General features: G+C 37.4%; 1 protein-coding gene across 10 annotated transcripts in view; it reads right to left on the bottom strand.

The window, feature by feature from the left end:
* Window positions 1–10,347: 10,347 nt before the first annotated feature.
* ATG2B (autophagy related 2B) overlaps window positions 10,348–19,619 on the bottom strand; it is a 47,434-nt gene continuing 38,162 nt past the window's right edge. For all 10 annotated transcript variants that reach the window (XM_082316651.1, XM_082316654.1, XM_082316653.1 and 7 more), the window contains 8 exons: window positions 18,380–18,458; window positions 17,328–17,532; window positions 16,261–16,330; window positions 15,224–15,306; window positions 14,621–14,742; window positions 14,203–14,357; window positions 12,973–13,122; window positions 10,348–12,188 (listed from right to left, as the gene is read on the bottom strand). In XM_082316651.1, coding sequence (XP_082172777.1) covers window positions 11,958–12,188; window positions 12,973–13,122; window positions 14,203–14,357; window positions 14,621–14,742; window positions 15,224–15,306; window positions 16,261–16,330; window positions 17,328–17,532; window positions 18,380–18,458 — 1,095 coding nt within the window. In that variant the 3' untranslated portion in view covers window positions 10,348–11,957. The remainder of the gene's footprint in view (window positions 12,189–12,972; window positions 13,123–14,202; window positions 14,358–14,620; window positions 14,743–15,223; window positions 15,307–16,260; window positions 16,331–17,327; window positions 17,533–18,379; window positions 18,459–19,619) is intronic.

Genomic DNA, 19,619 nt, shown 5'->3' with positions numbered 1-19,619 from the left:
CATATAAAATGCACTTTCTAAGTTTACCTACATGTGGTGTAGGTAAAGCAAGTTAAGGCCAGCTCTGTACACATTTTAATGTTATTGAGTCTTTGCCAGTCTCCACACTATCCTCTGAGATACTGGCAGAATCTGACACTTAGACCAATTAAACTAGTATCACAATTGGCATAAAAACTGCACGGGTATCATCTCACCAAGACAGTACAGTATTATTTATCTCAGCACAAATGGAGATGCAGGCAGAATAGAAAGCATTGTTTCAAGATGCTGACTATGAAGTTTTTTTCTCCTAAATTAATGTTGCAAAAAAACCAAAGACAAGAGATCAAATCTTGCAACATTTTTGTCAACGCCAATTCACATGCTGTAACACATGGTAAATGAACACATTATGCCTATCAGTGTTGACTTAGTAAACCTCATCGTTAGAGACCAGCAAGATAATGAGAGCTCTTCCATTATTTAAAAAGAGAAGAAGAAGAAAAGGAAGAAAAGCTAAGAGATTTCTTACTTGTGTTTTGGTTAGTAGAGAACACACCTTTGAGAGTGAGTTTGATGATAAGCAAATATTAAACTGTATTTCCAAAAGCAATAATAAGTTATATATTACCATGGCAGATAACAACAGTTACAAGTGCTCATAGGCAGTCCGCTTACGAGTTGGTGAATTCTCTTTGATTTCTCCCAGAGAGCGAATGAAGAGGTAAAGGTAACTGATCTTTGCTGAGGCCACAGTTTCCCATGTATTTCTTTCAAGGACTCCGCTGGTTTGTCCTGCCCCAGCCTGCTGGGGATTCGTTTCTCCAGACTTCTTCTCCAGTCGTCTGTTCTTTCTCCTTTAGCTGAGTCAGGACAGCTGGATCTGTAGATGTGTGATGAACTGAATCAGGAAAGTGATCCGGATATTAAAAACCAGCAAACCATTAATTACCCAGTTCCTGTTCTAATTCACTATGTATGCACAAGGTGTCCTGGCACGTTTTAGGAGGCAGAGCTGGACATGGACGGAGTAGCTGCTGGAAAGAGGAGTGAAGGACAGCTTAAGCCACTCTGTGATCAAAATGTAAATGCATACAAAGAAAAGACAGTATAATTTCATAGGAAATACATAGACACAAGGACTTCTTTATCCCAGGTAAAACCATGACTCCTGGCTTTTTATCAGAGATTATATTTTTCTGGAGATGTAACCATTTTGTCATCAATTCCAAGTATTTCAATACCTCATTAAGATTATTAACAGGTTTTTGCAAGTTATAGACATGGAGAATAACATTTGATTCTAGCAGAACAACATCCTAATAAAAACATCATGTTTGTCAAAAAAACCCCCACCATTTGCTCAATTGCTAGGTAAAAGTGAACTACAACGTTTTCCAAATTAAGAACTCAAAAATGTCCAGAGAAATCACAAACTTGCTGTAATGTTGTCTTTTTAGGGTGGGCATTTCAGTACAGGACTCAACTTTGACAGCAAGGCCACACCAGATGGTTCTTTGGCTAGACTGAAAGCTGGTAAGCAGGAGAAATATTTCCTCATTCCATTTCCACCATCTTCCCTCCCTGACTGAGCCTCCTCTGCAGGGAACTGATTTTACTAAGGGAAACCATGCCCCGAACTGTCTAAATGGCACACAAGCTTTTCAGCAGCATCGCACTGTATGAGTGGGAGTCATGCAGCTAAAATGCATCACGTTGATGCATTGCATTAATGGACAGAATAATGTCTCCTAAAGTTGACATGGCACTAGACTGTTATGATTCAAGTTATTTGACTGTAATATAGTTTTTCAATTTTCGGGTATTCTTAATGCCGTTTTCAGAGTCTCTTCCTTCTAAACAGCGCATATGATTATTTTTAACATTGCAATACAAAGCAATTGTCACTATTCTTTGAGAGACTGTGTAGATATATATGTATTTTCTAAATAAGCCTTTAATCATTTTCTCTGTTGAAAGAGGAGCTAATGTATTGTCTGTGATTAATGTGGCCTTGGTTATATTAAGATGTGTCACTTCAGTTGTGGCTGGCTTGGAAAACAGCACGACTTAATTTGCTGTGACTTTCCCTGGTCTCTGCGAATGACTATGGCTAATACTAAGACACAATTTTCTTCTGTAGCAGTCACTTTCTTGTTAGTGTTTCCTGCCAGAGTGATGGGTTTCTTCTGAAGGCTTAACCCCAGCATTTCATTATGAACAACTAGAAACTTCCTCTCTGACAATGAGAAAATTTGGGGAAATTATTGCTAAGCCTTATAAAGCATTTCCTGTAATTGTTGCAGAAAGTGCAATATCTATTGCTCTCTCACATATATCTTGACTTCTTGGAACATTACTATCATAGTCACAATTACAGTCCATATAAGGATATAAATTTCCCTAGCTATAAGTACATATGATAACACGTAAAATTGCCCTTAGCATCAACCATAGATTGTGATTGAGATTTTCCAGCACCTTCTGTGTCCTGGGCCAGTAGAGCTTATGTGCTGTCCTCTACACAGATAGTTTATATCCCACAATTGATACATGGGACAAAGTTTGATTTATAGAAGACAGTATTAGTTGCCAGTTTTTATGTAAACAAGAGCTATTCTGAAAACACATTTCAAACATTTTTACATTATAGTGACAGCCGATATTTCTGGAAACACTGAGGATTTTGAAATGTCTGAGGAACGTAAATTCTTGCTGCTCGGAACCTAACACAGCGGATTTAATCTTAAACAGGAAAGTGATCTGAAGAAGGAAACAGCTTTCAGCCAAGCAGACTCAGTCATGTGGAAGCTTCCCTGGAGACTAACAAAGCTCTGTCAAAACGCTCCCACTTCTTTGCCTTTCTCTAAGCAGGTCCTTCAATTTTCAAACAGTAAAGAATTTGAAGGAGTCTTCTCTTTCAGTTCTCCTCAAACTCTCACTTTACCCTTGCTATAAATAGGCGGGGACACAGTTTCATTTTTTCAGTTCTGCTATATGCTTCTAGAGGTTTTTTCAGCAGCTGAGAACACAGGAGAAGGTACGAGCAGCCTGCCGCCTGCCTCCCAGGGACTGCTGTGCAAACTCAGAGTACCCGCATCACAGCGTGTTGCAGCAGGCTAAGCCCAGGGTGTTCATTTTCCTATGCAAAGCAGCGGTCATACAAAACGCAGGAGGAGAACAGATTTTATATTTTTTTAAACAAGAATAGGACAAAACCAGGAGAAAATATTTCTTCAATTGGGATTTTACAGTAAAAACAAGGTGTACTGAGCAGCTGTTTTGCTTAGCTTTCTCTGACAGTTTAGACTTTCCCTGACTCGCATCACAAATTGGCTGAAAAAATATCTGCTTAGAAAAGGAGAGGGAATGACACCAGTATGTTACAGATAGGAAGGAAGCCGCGTGCTTGTCAGTCCCTCCACCTGATGGCCCTGGCCTGGGACCCACTGCGGGGAGTGGTCGGGGCTGGTTCCCCGAAACACAGGGGAAGCTCAGAAAGGCTCCGTTTTCCTACCAACAGAGAAGGACGCTGTCTGTGTTCTGGAAACACACATCCTCACCCTTCCTCAGGAGGGCTGGATGCTTACAGACATAGCTTTCCTCCTCAGCCCTGGAGTCTGTTTGGGCAGATGAACTCACTTTACTGTCCTTTCCCTAGAGTTTTGCAAAAGCAGCAAGTATTAAGAGCTATTACTCAGCAACACAAAGAGGGCTCCAGTAGACCTATTTGGGTAACTACTGCTAAAATATGTGGTGAAAAAAAAAAAAACAGTTTTCAAGTCTCCAGTGTTAATCTGAAAAATCTACTTTCTTTTGTTTGCATGGCAAGTTTAAATTCAAGTGCTTGCCCCTGGGGTAACAGTATTGATCAAGTAATTCAGACACAAGAGCACTTGCCAGGAAAGCTCTGGGGTGGCAGAAATAAAAATACTGCTGATCTTTATTCATCATCCTTAGTGGCCTTTTCTGCATCTTCACAAAAATGTTAAAAACTATTCTTAGGTCTTCACACTTAATAGGAAGCAGCATCAGTAAAAACTCAGGCCAAGGACAACAAGGAAAGATTGTTATGATGAAAATTGCATTTGAAAACCTTCTCTCTTAATGTCAGTGTGGATCTTTGCATTAAATGATATGAGAGGCTTAAGGCAATGATGTAGAGGCATTAATAGTTAATGTAGTAGGACGTGCTCCGTTGTAATTGCCTCCTGTCATTTCTGCAGTGTCTGTGGGACATTGTGAAGAGACAGGGCCCGGTTTACAATCCCACGTCAATGCATCTTCTCAAACTTGGAGGTCATTTTTCTTTTTGAATGAATTATCAAACTCCATTGTATTAACAAATTTACCGGGAGGGGCATCACCTCTGGTCGGGAAAAGGAAAAAGGGGCTACATGCTGTTAAGTTACAGCTCTTAGGAAAGAACAGTAAAAATAGAAAGCCATGCCCTGGGACAATACTTTTGGCCCGTGTGAATGAAATTCAGTTATCAAGTAAGAGGGTTCGCCTCCAATGGAATTGGTGTAATTGCTCCCCCTCATTTACATCCACTGAGTTTGGCCTGTTGACTGTTCTGAGGAAAGTAAGCACTTGGAGGCAGAAGTGACATAGAAAAGAACAAAAAGAGCAAACACCATTACAACAAGGTACTAAAGAGCTCTGAAAGGCCAAGAGACAGCAGAACTCAAGAACATCACTGAAAGCTTCATGCTTAAAATAAATACCTTTAGTGCTCTAAAAGACACTTCTGGCACTGAGTACACAGGGACAGGCCATAATGACGGTGAAGCATTTTATTTCATTGAATAATTCCAGGAAACATTTCAGATCTGTTTTAACATTACTAAAGAGATAAATGATACCAGGAATTGTATTTGTATAAAGAACCTGTTTATACAATTGAGCACTACTATTTCCATCCTCTCATGTCATACTTTTCTTTTCTATTACCTTGCCACCCACATCAAGCGTTTGCGCACACGCCTATCACACACACATATACCCACATGTATCTATCTGTCTGTCACTGCCAGGTGCAAGTGCTATCTGACTTTCCATCAGCTGCAACGGATCCAGATCTGTGCAATACTTGTCATAGCTAAACATACACATAGCAATACCCATGCCATGGTCTTACAAACACTCTCACAGCACACCCTGCTGTGTTTCTTCTTTTATGGTTCAGCACACCATGCCTGCACCTTTTCCAGTCTCTTGACCTGCCATTTGGCCAAGAAATGCCCGTGTTACAACGAACAGCGCGGCCCTGCCAAACGCCCTCAAACTCACAACTCCTTTCACTTACAAATAGCCATAAGCCTCCCTCAGACTGTGTTGTACGCACAGTAGGAAGCATTTTCAAACCACTGAAGAGGCAGAAGAGATGAAAGGAAGAAAGGAAAGAAGTGCTGTGAGATTCATGGAGGAGTTGGAGCCACCAGAAAATCTTTAGTACCAAACAACTGCCGAGTGTTAAAGGTGAAAGTTAAAGCTTTCTTATTGAGACAGCTGAGAGCTGCTGAGCACTGTTACTCCTTTCATGTTTGTGCCCGTGAGCTACAATGGACCAAGTCCCATTTTATTGAGTTGCGTGCTGAGGCACAGGTAGTCCATATCCCCAAAACCAAAGTAACTTTTCCTCCTGCTTATAGAGGTACGCATCTCTTCTCCTCCCTGGAGGCTTCCACTCTTGGCCTGCAAGAGCCCCATTTGACACTCACATTCCCAGTACAGAATGAAATCAACAACAGAGCAAATAATTAGATACGCAAATGAGAGCCTGAGAACAGAATTACACTACATATAGCCATCTCACAAATCGTCATGATGAATATCTAAGGAGCTTGAACTGTTTCCTTGCCTGTGGGGCCATAAATACTTCACTGTTGCCCTTCGGTAAACTCTGCTTTCATCTAATCACTCTACTTCAGAACAAACTAGCTTTGAAACCTCAGTTTATCTGCTACAAAAAGGCAGCTTTATGCAGTCTTTTATCATCTATGATAGTATCGGATGGCTTAAAACGCTATTATTTGCTAGAAATATGAATTGGCAGGAAAAAACGTCATTTAATACCACATTTGAAAGGTTATTAACAAAAGTCACTAACAGGAAAGGAGAAGGGGGGGGGAAAAAAAAAAGAGATAAAAGAAAGAAACACTTCAGCCTGGGTCATCCTCAGTTAGGAATGCAGTTCAAGGACACCAGCTAGTGTTGTTCCAGGTGGATGTCACACTTGTGGCTTCCCATAAATTCTCAATTAGTGGGAGTGTCATAGGCCGGGGAGTCTCAGTCTGCTCTGCTCTTGGGACCGACCTGGAGACATCAGGAGTATCCTTGGTACATCTCAGTATCGCAAGGAGAAATGGATCTTTGACGCTTTCCCAGCCTGTGCCATCCTGTATCATCTCCCTGGGGCTCAGCTGGGAAAAGTGAAGCCTGGTATTCTGGCCCTGCGGATGGATACAAGTCTTGTGGATACAAGCTAGAATTACGTTGGACTTAAATCCAGAGAACCACAAACACTTACTAGTAGTTTCTATATAATTGTTTTCTTACAAGTGACAGATGAATGTCAAAAATCCAGGGAAGCACAGGCTGCAAATCAGAGGAGTTTGCAACTTTATCACTTTTGATCTACGAAAGAAACCATTGGGTACAAGCAAAATAAATTCCTCTAATTTTTCTTACTCTCTTGGGATGATCAATGACTCATTCCAAGCTCTTCCCTGTTTATCCTCTGTGATCCATATTTCCCCCCAGCACAGCATTTGTTCAGATATCCTTGATCACTTTTATGAGCAATGTTTAGAAAAGCTGAGAAGAAACCTTTCCACCTTGCTTGCAAAGAAAAAACCCCTCGTTCCCTCTCGTTCTCCTTATACAGAACTTCCTTAAATAAACAATTAAGAGCTTTTAAATAAAAATACTGAAATTGGAAGTCAATTCACATGAGGTCTTGCTTAAAAGAGGGGGAGGAGGAGCTGCACAGGGTGGGAGTCAGCTTCCCTCTTAAATGAGGGGTTACTGTTAGACAGAATAGTTATCCAGGCATTATACAGTGACTTTTTTGCCTGCCCCTCTTTCTAAGCTATAAGAACATTACAAAACACAGTAGAAAATGATTTACACCTGTCATGTCTCCCTCATCATTCCAGGATCTGGCACTGCCACCAGTATTTAATACTACCCAGTACTCAGCTTTCCAAGATCTCTTTTCAGATGCTTGTAACGAAATGCCTGTGAAGTGGGCATCATCCAAGCACCCTGAAAGGAATTAATTATTCTGCATTCTCCACAGGGTTTGGAAGCTAATAAAGCTTTAAAATCTCCACTGAATGGGGAGGTAAGAAATACATACTCAGTAACTAAATGTGGCAGTGGCCCTATGGGAGACACAGTATGTGACCATACAGTTACAGAGGGCTTTGTTGATGCACAGCAGAGGTGGGTTAAAGTTGTATCAGCCAGGTTAAATTATTTCCTAGCTTTTGACCTCTGTGCAGTTTTAAAGCTTTCTTTTTCTTTTTTTTCCTCAGTACAAAAGTGTTTTTAATTTTTGAGGCACAGCTGTATAGCCAGGTAGGTAAAAAGCTTTAACAGTTAACTTCTATTATTTTGGGAGACTGTTTTCTGTATTAGTTCTATTCATAGGTAGAGAAAACCAACTCAAGGAACAAATTAAGATATTTATTTATGCATTGTTACAAATTTGTGGTTTTTTCCATTAAACATATTTAACAGGACAACCAATTTGCACTCAGGCCTTTCAGCATTTTAATAAGCTAAAATATACACTTTTGGTGCCATATAAATTATGGTCAAAAATAATTCTCAAAGACATACTGAGGGGACAAGAATTTTAAGCAAAATAACTCAAGGTGAAATAGTGAATTCCCTTCAACAGTGGTTTCTATTTCATGAGATTATATTTTTTACACTAGCAAACTATATACAAACAATACCACAGAACTACTATAAATGAAAAATGTAAAAAATATACACAAACATATACACAAATTGCTGTGTTTCTGTCTGAGCTACCCTACTATTAATAAATCCAGTACAAATACATGATTTGTATTTATGTACTCAATTTATAGTATCTAATTTTTAAATTGTAAACAAGATTCTGCATGTAGAGCAACTTAGAACAGTTGTCAGAAGCTTAAATCATGAGGCCTGGAGACTGCGAGAACTATGCACACTAGGGATCCAAAAACTGACATAAATACCCACACCTTTTCTGACAATGCTTATATTGCTGTGAGATTGAGGATATTTAAAAGATTTGGAAGTATTTAACTACTCTAAACAAATTCTTAGATTTCACTGTTTTACAAAATGCATACATTGCAATATTTAAAGTAAAATCAGTATCACATTTGCAGGTATAGGGATCATGTTCAGTAAGTGTCTTGTTCATAACCATTTAACAGCTTTTTGGTTTATTAAGAAACGTTTCTTGGCAACTCATTTAAGCAACTGTAAATGAAAGCAAGCAACGGTTGCTCACAATCAACCACTTAATAAGAAAACAAAACAAGATGCATCCCTTAAGCACATACGAACTCACTGGTGACTGACCCAACGCTTATCATTAGCAAGTGCTCATAGGACACCCTGCGTTGCTAAAAAGCTGCGGTATTTAGGAACTGTGAACCGATATCGGCAAGAAAACGGAAGCTGCCTTTGCATGGATGTGATGATTTCTTGCTCCCAGTCACTGCTAAGATTCTTATGAACCATGGGTTTTGTTTTTTTTTTTCAAAAGCTGGCTCTCTCTTTTCAGGTACTTCCCAGGCACTCATCACCGTATTATTTGACGGGCCAGGATGCTTAAGAAAACCCAGAACGACAGTTCTATCAGGACAGTATCGCACCAAGGAATAGTCATAGCAGTAGTAGTGTTAGCGAGTTCAACACTAGAGAATTTGAACATTAAACATGGACACTGCCAGTTTACACCCACTACAAACAGGAAAAGTACTACTATCTACAGCCAACTGATTGCAGTGGAAAATTTCAAGTACAACAATATTTTTGCATATCTCCTCGTGCTAACAGAGAATACAGTAATGTACCCATAGGCTTCTATTTCCAGGAAATATTTCCAGAGTCAAATCTCATTCTGTGTATTTTTTTTAAGTGCCTGAAAACTCTTACAGTATTGAGCAGAGCATCTGATTAATCCCTTCTCATACACAATATATACCTTTTGATTTAAAACACAAGCCGCTCCATATACGACACATTTTGGAAAACAAGGTCCTAATGTATAGACCAGTTTGGCAAGTTCTGTGGGGTTTTTTGTTATTTTTTTTTTTTGTGTGTGTGTGGTTTTTTTTCTTTTTAAACATTTCAAACACTGCAAGACCATGCTACAACTGAAAAAAATGCAGAATGTATATCCAAAAATTAAGAAACTGCTTGTAAAAATAAAATGTTGGAAAAAAATTTAAATCAATTTTACTGAAAAAGCTCAATAAAGTGCAAGCAGTAAATGCAAGGGTTTACATCGTGAAAAGTAAAGTTTAATAAATTTGTACAATCTGTATTGCTGACAATGAGAGACACTCTATAAAAATGTTTTATCTTGACAGCATGCCCTCATATAAAAATATATTCTAACTGCATTGCAGTACAATCAGTTCAGGACAGAATTGAAAATGAAATGAACACTGAAATGCCACTGCTCCTTTTCAGCAATGTCAAAAAGGAAGAAAACATGTAGAATTATAGTGTGACAGTGTACTCCAATTAACTGGACCAGCCGAAATTACATAGTATGGTACCTGCAAATGAAAATGATGCATTGCTACTTACTTGCACTGACTCGTCGTCACTTCTTGAGAAGGCATTCAGAAGGTGCCAAATTGCAAACATGGAACTCATTCCTGTGCACAAAGCTCAAGCAGAGCTCTCTAATTACTGGACAGAAGTATGAACTGCAGCAAGTATTTTTACATCAGAAAATATTTCATGTCATTAAATCTGCAGGTACTTGTCCTCTCAAAAGCAACTCCTTCTGCTTACAGCAAGTCCTTTAACTGAAATAACCAGGTCTTCGAAGTGTACCACAACTTAGATAATTCCAGTGGATGAATACAAAACTTTGTAATACCACCTGTCACCCAATGCAAGAATTTGTTTGTAACTGAAGTTTTGTTTTATGAAAAAAAATAAAGCAGACTGCAGAAGTCTTCCCAGCAGAGGGGACATTTTCAAATCATTTACCCTCCAGCCAGATTCTTTGGTGTTCAGGAATAGTTAGTATAATATCAAGATGAACAAGCAGTAACTATTTTCCTTCATACACTCCTATTTGTCCTGTAAGGCCCATCCGCAAAGTTTTTGCTAGTGGCAGGTATTAAATAAAAAAGAGAGGGAAACTACTTCCTCATCACCCTTCGAGACTGAAGTCTGATCAAAAGCATCTGCTGTCCCTCTTTCAGTGGAGATTTTCCACATAGCCTATTTGCGGGATTTCCACTTACAACAAGCACAGGACTATGACAAACTTATGTTCTGGTTAGTTGTCCAAAGTGTTAAGTTGTTGAAATTCAAAATGAGTATTTTTCTATTCAGAATAGTCTTTACTTTTTATCCTCTAGTTTTTTGCTAATACAAGGAAAAAAAAGTTTATTCCTGCACAGCTAGTGCCAAGCCTTTTAACTGCCCAGAAATGGCACAATGTCAGTTGCTTAATAAAGCTCTGTGGAGACCCTGGTCACCTATTAAACTATAAATAATGTCAGTACCAACTTCAATTTTTGAAGTTTCATTGTCTTTTTTTTTTTTTTTTTTAAAAATCCTCTCACCCATCCCCAATTCAAATTAAATGACCCCAAATACTCATTGCCAAATAACTGACGACGCACAATTTAAATTAAAAATATCTTGAAAGAGCAGCAACTTTGCAACAATACGAACTTTAAATAAAAGCAGATTATTAAAATGAAGTCTGTATAGAATTTTAACTATGAAATAATTTGTTTTTACTTTAGTTAGGATTTCTCATTCTTACAAAGAGCTATTGGCCACAATAATATTTAACTGCTGCTTTCCTGAAGAATAGTTATTTTTAGCATTGTAATTAGTGTAACAGAAGACAAAAGTTTTTTTACATATAATGAGTAGTTTAAACAAAATTTAAGACACTTTTTCTGTAGAATCATCATCAAATGATGCTCTTTTCAATAATTCGTGTAAGCTTCTAAACCACATAAAGGATAATGCACATTACATTTTATTCACACTATAAAAAAAGCACAATATACAGGCCATATCCTTTAAAGTGCAACACAACAGAACATTTCTGCAACATTCAGGTTCTTCAAAGACCCACAAAAGTAGGTATTTAATATTTAGGAACAAATCCTGTTCATAGGTGTATCAACACTGAATCTGAATTCTGAATGGTTATCAAGCTTGCCCTTGCTCTAAGTGCCACGCTAAAAGCGATGCCTATGACCACTAAATGATAAGATCTTATCTGCTTCCATATAACATAGCCTTCACGTCTCGCATCCAAAATGAAAGCTTTTATCCTTTAGTCTGTGAAGAGCATCTGCAGAGCCCTTTACTGAAGACAGTTCTTTGACTATGCACAGAAAACATCTTTAAAGTATACTTAGTTTCACCATACAGGCTACTGCTTCAGATGTTAAATCTACCAAGAAAAATATGGTAAACGGAAGAGAGCAAGCATGTCTCTGAGTTGGCAGCGCATGCTTCGCTATGTTTGGCACTATCTACCAAATGTGTTGGTAACACACAGCATAAGCAAGTACCAATTTGCTTTTCACTTCATAAATATTTTTGGTTGGATGTTTTGCTAATAATAGTTGAAAACCTCATTTGTTCCTGAGATGAGCATGACAAAACAAAGTGAGCTCCATCTAAAGCTGGCAACGGGACAATCTTCTGCGTTTCCAGCCTTGCTACCCGACTGCTGAGCCAGATTTATAATCTCAATCCTCCCCAAGGCGCCACTTCTGAGATTCTTCTTGACGCACATCTGGCCTGATCTGGTTTCTCATTCCACCGAGAACATTTGAGGTTGCCTCTGTTGCAACTATGAAAGGTTTCACCACGGTTGGTGGAATTTGGCGGAGGACTCCTCCTACTGCTCCAGTTACTCCTCTGTTTTCATGCTCACGAGCAGCAGTCTCATAGATGGTTTGGGCTGTGTCCGTAATCCCCTTCAAGAAATTAACAGAAATTTGTTACACTGAAAAAGCAGCCTCTCCTAATTTTAAGGGAAACAAATTGCTCAGTATTCATTATCTTTGTGATTTGTATTATAACTGCGGTACAACCATACTGATACAAATATGATTTAGTTCTTCTAATGAGGCTTACAATAAAATTACTATGAATTATTACTATTAAAATATTTCATATAACTTCTGGTGGCACTTCTTGTGCATAAGGGAATAAGCTGTGGGGTAGTGTGAGCTATTAAAAAATGACAGAATTCACAGAAACTCCCCAGCTGAGACCGAACTTCCTAGACACAATATCAGGTGCAGCTAACTGAAAGTACAATACAAAAAGTACAACAAAAACAGGTCAGCATTCTAATTTTTAATACACTGTCATGGTAAAGAGAGCTTAAATTCAGCATTATGCTTAAACTCTAACAACCTCAGGATTAACAGTAACTGGGGCAGGGACAGGAAGGGAAGGATGGATGATGTGGGGCGGGAAATCAGGTTTATATGTCTCAGAATAACTAAACCCTCACAGCTGTAGAGCACTGAAGTCTTATTCACACTTATCTGCGCAACATCTTAGTTTATTTCTGCTTCTCTGATTTTTCCATGCAAGGTTTCTGTTGGTTTAAGATTACTGATAAAGACAGTCTTGTTCAAAACTTAAATTCTCTTCTTCATTTGGTCAGCTTAAACTAACGTCTGATATTTTATTTGTTGCCTTACGAAATAATTCTTAAGTTTGGTTAAGGACAATTACTTTTGCACTCACCTCTTTTACTACACTGTATGCTTTGGCTACACCTTCCCGTAGGTCTACTGGCTGATGAGCTAAACGATGGCGAGGGAAGCGTTTGATCTTTTTTGCTTCAATAAAAGTAGGCCCTGGTGATACCATGTCATATGCAGTTTCTGCAGCTGCCTGAAGATCATGAGCACATGCAAAATATATAAGATGTCTTATAGCATCTGATCACAAATTTAAACAGGGTGACATAATTGAAATAAAAAAAAATTAATTCCATAAATAATACTCATTTACATCAGATTAAGGTTTTGTACAAGAACTTCTGGAATGGGTGTGGCTGTAACTATACATTAAGTTCCATAATAAAAGAACAAATGCTGTAGGTTTTGGTAGGGTTCCCCCCCTGCCCCCAGCTGCCATTCCTTCAAAGGCATCCTCTAATCTGCACAAAATGTTCAAGACAAACTGAACCATTTGATCACCACTATGTTTTTCTTACAAACACACAAGCATACACATAATTCCACTCGTGAATAATACCACTGTTTTTTTTACTATATATGTTTAAACTTAGGCACATCTACAGTTTTTGCAAAATTAGGTGGTAAAAGTGTATTTTCATTATGTATTTTCCATTAAGGAACATAAATTCATTAACACTTTAATCCAAGATTACTTTGGGGTTAAATCTAGCAAGCTTTATAGACTTTGTGTACAACAACACAATTAGTATTGGTTTTGAAGCATTTTTTTTTAGTTGGTTGGTTTTGTGGTTTGTTTTGTTGGGGTTTTTTTGGTTTTTTGTTTTGGGGGTTTTGGGGGTTTTTTGGGGGGTTTGTGTTTGTTTTTTTTTTAAAGCACAGATAAGCTGACATTTTTAAAAAGTTAAGAATCTATTACTGGAAAATACACGTACGCAAAGAATTCATCTTTCTCAATATCAGTGTTTTTTTAGTGTAGCTGAGTATTTTAGCATTAAACTGCACACTGTAACACATTAAAGACATTCAGAAACATGTAACAGCTTGGATGTTCAGCAATATTTTAACACAATTTTTTAACCATTGCATTTGATGCCACCTCACAGACTGCTGCAAGCTTTGCCCAGTCTCTGCTTTCCTTTTTATACAGCTGCCTTTTTTTAAGACATGCTTCCAACCTCAAATATATAGCATTAAGATATTAGCTTAATATGGAGCACTTACTAGCAACACTTCTCATTTTATGTCTAACTCCAGAAGTAATACACTATACCTGTATAGTCTGAACCATTCTGTTTGTTAGCTCAAGTGCTGCCATTGCAGTGGAAGTACCAAAAGAAGCTGCTCCTCTTTGAAAGCCTCTTACAATACGGCCATCCTTTCGGTACTGCTCTATTGGTAACCACACCAAGTCTTTCAGACCTTGGACTGAAAACAAAGACAGAACACCATAGTTAGAAAGTTGTCTTAGATAAGCAGAATGCCTTGAGAGGAAGTGAAAACAAGTGTCAACGTTGTTTGTGGTGGTGTTTTTTTGGGGGTTGGGGTTTTTTTTGGTTTGTTTTGTTTTGTTTTTTTGTTTGTTTGTTTGTTTGTTTGTTTTTTTGGTTTTTGGGGTTTTTTGAGTTCTGTTGGTTTGTTTGTTTAAAACAACTGCAATGTGTGTCAAAGAGAAATAAGAATTAACTTACCTAACTGCACTAGCGAATGCATAGGCCCTACTCCTCCCAAAATTCCTGGTAGCTGGTTTTTCTTTATGTCATTAAGCCATTCACTGATGGCATAGGAGAACAATTTATCCACACCTAACAAACTGAAGTAAAAGTTATTAGTATTTTTTTGAAAACGTACAATTCCTAATAAGACAAATGCATTATCCATTGAAGTAAACAAAGATGTCATTTAAACAAAAGGAAAGCTGTTTTCAAGTATCATCTTTTGTTGCTGTTGGCTAACCCAAGGGTTTCAGGTATATGCACTTCATAAAACAGAAGTTCAAGACTGCATAACCACATCCAGTTCAATAGGAAGCAAACATTCAACTAAAATTAAGAGAGTTTAGCACCAAGACTAGCACATATATTATATACTGTCCTGAAAATAGATGTCCTTCTTGAATGATACATATTTGACAAAAATTAGAATCAAGAAATTTTTATATAGTCAAAAAGCGTCTTGGATTTTAGAAGTGCATCTTATCAGAGAATCTGCTTTTTGCTTGCTACGTTCAGGTATTCACCATAAACTTGTTCAATTTGCAATACCAATGTTAATCTACAATTTGATAAACTTACCCATGTCTGTAACAAAGTCTCTTCAGCTTTAATTCTGAGCAGTTTAACTGAGCAAGCCCAATAAGAATCCCAGCTAGTGTCCCCTGTAAGTGAAATATTTTGTTATCACATGAGTTTATTCATCCTGTACAATCTGTAGGTGAGAAACAATTTCATCATCTCAACTCTTATTGCAGGTATTTCTGTCTAAACTGATTCTCAAATGCTACTCATTACAGTGCTATGAATTATGTTACATGAATACTTGCAAAAGATGGAATCTGGCTTAATCGGTTACTCTAAGAAAAACATCTGGATACAAGAGGGCTTCTTCAGAAATACCAAGATATCACAAATTATGTAAATATAGCTCTGGCATTAGCGTGTTCCAGGCATTCAAAAGCTGCTATTTCATGTTTTGATTTCTCTGGCAGCAGCGCAAATTCAAGAAGTTGCTGCTTTTACTTTTCCATATTTTCTTGCTGATTTGCCATGACAGAGTACAAATCTGGTTGTGCGAACAGGATTTTTTGAGGTCTGCTCTGTAAACTCAGTATGATAACCAATACATATTTTAAACAGAACTATGAGCATTTTTTTAATCTGTATTAGATTCTGCCATTGCCACTGAAGCCCATATATTACTAGACTGCAAGGGAAGGAAACATGGAGAAAAAAACCCACAATACTTTATTCTGGCATTAATGAGTATGAAAATAAAATGCACGATTCTGGCATCAGATAGTGGTATCATCCTTGGAGGGGCACCACAGCTGTGTAGAAAGATTTGCGGCTAGTCACTGAGTTGATAAATAAGACTTTCAAGTCTCATTCTGCGTTAATGATACGTGGAGGAGCCACCCCCTAGTTTTCAAATTAAGGGTGAAACAAGGTTAAGCTTTATTGAAAATAAGGGAAAAAAAAAAAATTCTACATTTCTCAAGATCACATCAATAATGAGTAGGGAGCATAAAAATATACCCCAACTCTTGGGGGGAAAACACACAAAACAAACATCATCAACTTTTTGTTCTACAGCATCAGCATTATACACAAACCTGATCCATTGATACATGTTTGCCGTGGTAATCAAGCCGTATTGGAACTTCTGATGTAAACCGAAATTCTCTGGGATATACAAAGGAAATTTTACGGTGAGAAACATGAAAATGAAATAAAATTATCCTTCCAAAAAAGAAGCCCATGGTTTCCCATCCTCCTAGAATAGGATGCCATGCTCTTTTCTGTAAACTGTAAATCCTCTAGTTACCGTGTTAGTACTTCAGAATAAGCGTACAAAATAAAATGGCAAATTCAGCTTTTCTTGGTTTATTAACATCTAGCCAGGGTTAGCATTTATAATAAATTTAACAGTCCTGCAAAAGTGCTACTAATCCTGCAGGTGAACATCTTCCTTCAGTTTTCCCAGCATGAATTTCAGTTACCAAAAAAAAAAAAAAAAAAAAAAAAAGGTATGAAAAAGGTATGGCTAATGATGATGGTTCTGTGGGCCAAATTCAGCCCTGCAGCTGGAACTTATTAAAAAATTCTGTTGGTGATGTACGTGATGAAATAGAACCACAGTCATTCTCCCATAATTTGGCTCTCACTGCTTATGAAAGCAGACATCTGTTGTTAGAGGCACTTATGATCTGAATACACAAGAAAAAACTTCTGCATAACAAGCTGAAGTTTTTCTAAGCACTTCCCAGTCAGGACTATGTTAGAGTTTCTCTTGTGATATGTTAATCTTGTACGTCTCCCATGAGATCCTTTTCATTTATATACTCTCATCTCTGGTTATATTAGATATAATTTACATTGTTAGACATGAAAGTACAAAGACTGATCTTTTAATTTATTTGTAAAACATCTCATTAGTGGTTCTGTGCACGGCAGAGCTTTAATTAATTTTATTTTCTTGTGCACAGTAGTGTGCAAGAGTTAATAAAAAATCATTAGTTACCTTCCAGTGACAGAAACAAATATGACTGATTTCCATGGGCAATAAACAAACAAAAAAAACACACCTTGTCGTAAGGTCTGAATAGTTCATCATCACACTTTCTTAAAACACTCAGCAGAACAGCTGTGTGTCACTGGAAATTTTGTAATGAAAGTTTACCTGAAAAATACTGGCTGATCGCTGTATGATGTCACTTCTTGTGAGAAATGATGATCATCTCCATTAACCACATCCATAGAATCAATGCTACCATTTTCATTTGCTTGCTTGTGTGATGAGAAAGAAATGACTGGACTTGGGTCCTTAAGGCTGCTGACATGCCTGGGCAAACTACACGTAACTTCAGCACCAGGAGACTTTTTAACTAAGATAAGAAGTTATACACAGTGAACTGATTCATATTTTTCACAGTGATTACAAAAAGATTGTGTTTATACAATTACTGTATCCTTAGTAAGATCTAATGCTTATTAATAGGAATTACTAGCAGGACAATATGTAGATTCTCTTACTAAGATAATAACTTAGTTATGAATAGAAATTATTACAAGAAGTTTAAATTGAGGTTTATGCACCAGCATAAATAATCCATCTAGTTTTCATTACAGAGTACTTTATTACCTGTACATTTCAGTACATCTCAACAAAGAGGTAAAGTATAGCTGCTAACAAACTCACAAAGATAGTTAATAGAGGAATTGTGCTTTTCAATGTGCACTGGGTTTTGCATCAGATGGTGTAGTTGATTAGAAGTACTGCTTTAACTGTATACATATGTTGTACTGTTTATTTATAATCTTGAACTCTCTTCCTTTCTCTAGGGATTACACAACTTCAAGCTATTAGACAGACGTACTCTTTTTTGCAAGAGGTATTAAATAATGTATTCGTTTTATCTAATAACAACTCCTAATATCATATACAGTTCTCAATTTTTTCACAAGTTCTTATTAAATATGCTCCAATTTTGGTGAAACCTTTCATACAATGGAGATCCCAGGTGTTGAAGATCTTTGTTGGTATTTATAAAATACAAAAATTAAATACACAAAGTTTCTGTGTTCTAACAAATTAGTTACTAATGCTGAGGTTTGGTCACTAACATAAGTTATTTCACGAACACAAGATTCACGTGTGAATTTATATAGACATGTACACACATTAAAGGAGAAAGAAGAAGCACTTTCATATTAGATTTTTGAAAAATATACCTTCAGGATCTGGAGTAACTAAGAGTTCTACTTCTGTAGAGAGGCTAGTGAAAAAATCCTTCAGGAAAAACAAGGCATCCTAATGTCAAACATAAAATACAATCAGGTTAAAAAAAAGAAAAATACCCAATTCTCTAAAAAATATTATCTACTATTCCAGCTCTTCATTTCCATATGGATACGATCAAAACACATTTCCTCTTTTTGATCCTTCAACATGCAGAAGCCACATAGAAATCCAGGACAGAAACCAGAAAGACCCTCTTGGTCATTGCCCCCTCCTACACAGAATATGATTTCATAATCTGCCTAGTTCTGTCTTAAAACTCCAGGGTTGTTTTCATCTACTCTCATTTTGGAGACTGTTCCAGAACCCAAGTGTTTTAATGGCTATAAACTTTTCTCTGATTTCCAGTGAAAGGATATTCAAGTACAGTTTATATTCTTCTCTGATACTGTCAATGTCAGACAAATTATTCCAGATCAGATCTCGCAACTGCTTCATTAAAAGTCATTGATATCTCTGCTGTTAATGTTTTGCCAGTCAGATGCATCACACTGGTGCCTTGTCCATCCTGTAATTAATGACATCTGGACTTTGGTTTTTTTTTGTTTCCAACTGATAAGCAGACAGCTTAAGTAGTAATAGCAAGAATTTCTAACATGACTGCATGCAGCCCTGTGCTTCCAAGAAAGTTGCGGTTAATTTTGCAGAAGTTGTAAAGGTGAATTTTGTTTATGGCATAAAAGACAAAAGACTTAGAAAAGCAATCAATAGGGAACACATTTCCTCACTAGATGGCAGTATTTCCATGCTATTTTTCTATATGAAATTATTACAAACTATACAGTACAATTTTTCTAACAGCAAAATGAAAACCTGGTCTCCAACGTGTTTTGAGGGAAACAGAAGGTAGGTATGGAACTCCTAACTGTGCTCTTGAAAAAAACCCACATCTCTCTGCAGATGACAAATTAAGCAAGAAATGCCTCAACAAAGAGTCATAACTGCACTTTAAATTTGAATGCACAAACATACATAGCTTCCTCACCAGCAGAGAAAAAGCCCAACTGTTGTTTCTTGAGTATATGAAAAATACTTTGCACAAAGGCTCGCTAAAGAAAGTAAAACAATTTCTCCCATTTCTGTTCTTCATGCCACTGCAGTTGATAGCGAGACCAAAGCCTTCAGAATAAAGAAGCAGTCCTCAAGTGTTGAGTGCCCTTGACTAAAACGTTG

This window comes from Platalea leucorodia (assembly GCF_965183815.1).
Source record: "Platalea leucorodia genome assembly, chromosome: 7".
NCBI lineage: Eukaryota > Metazoa > Chordata > Aves > Pelecaniformes > Threskiornithidae > Platalea > Platalea leucorodia.
This window is presented reverse-complemented; position numbering and strand designations above follow the sequence as displayed.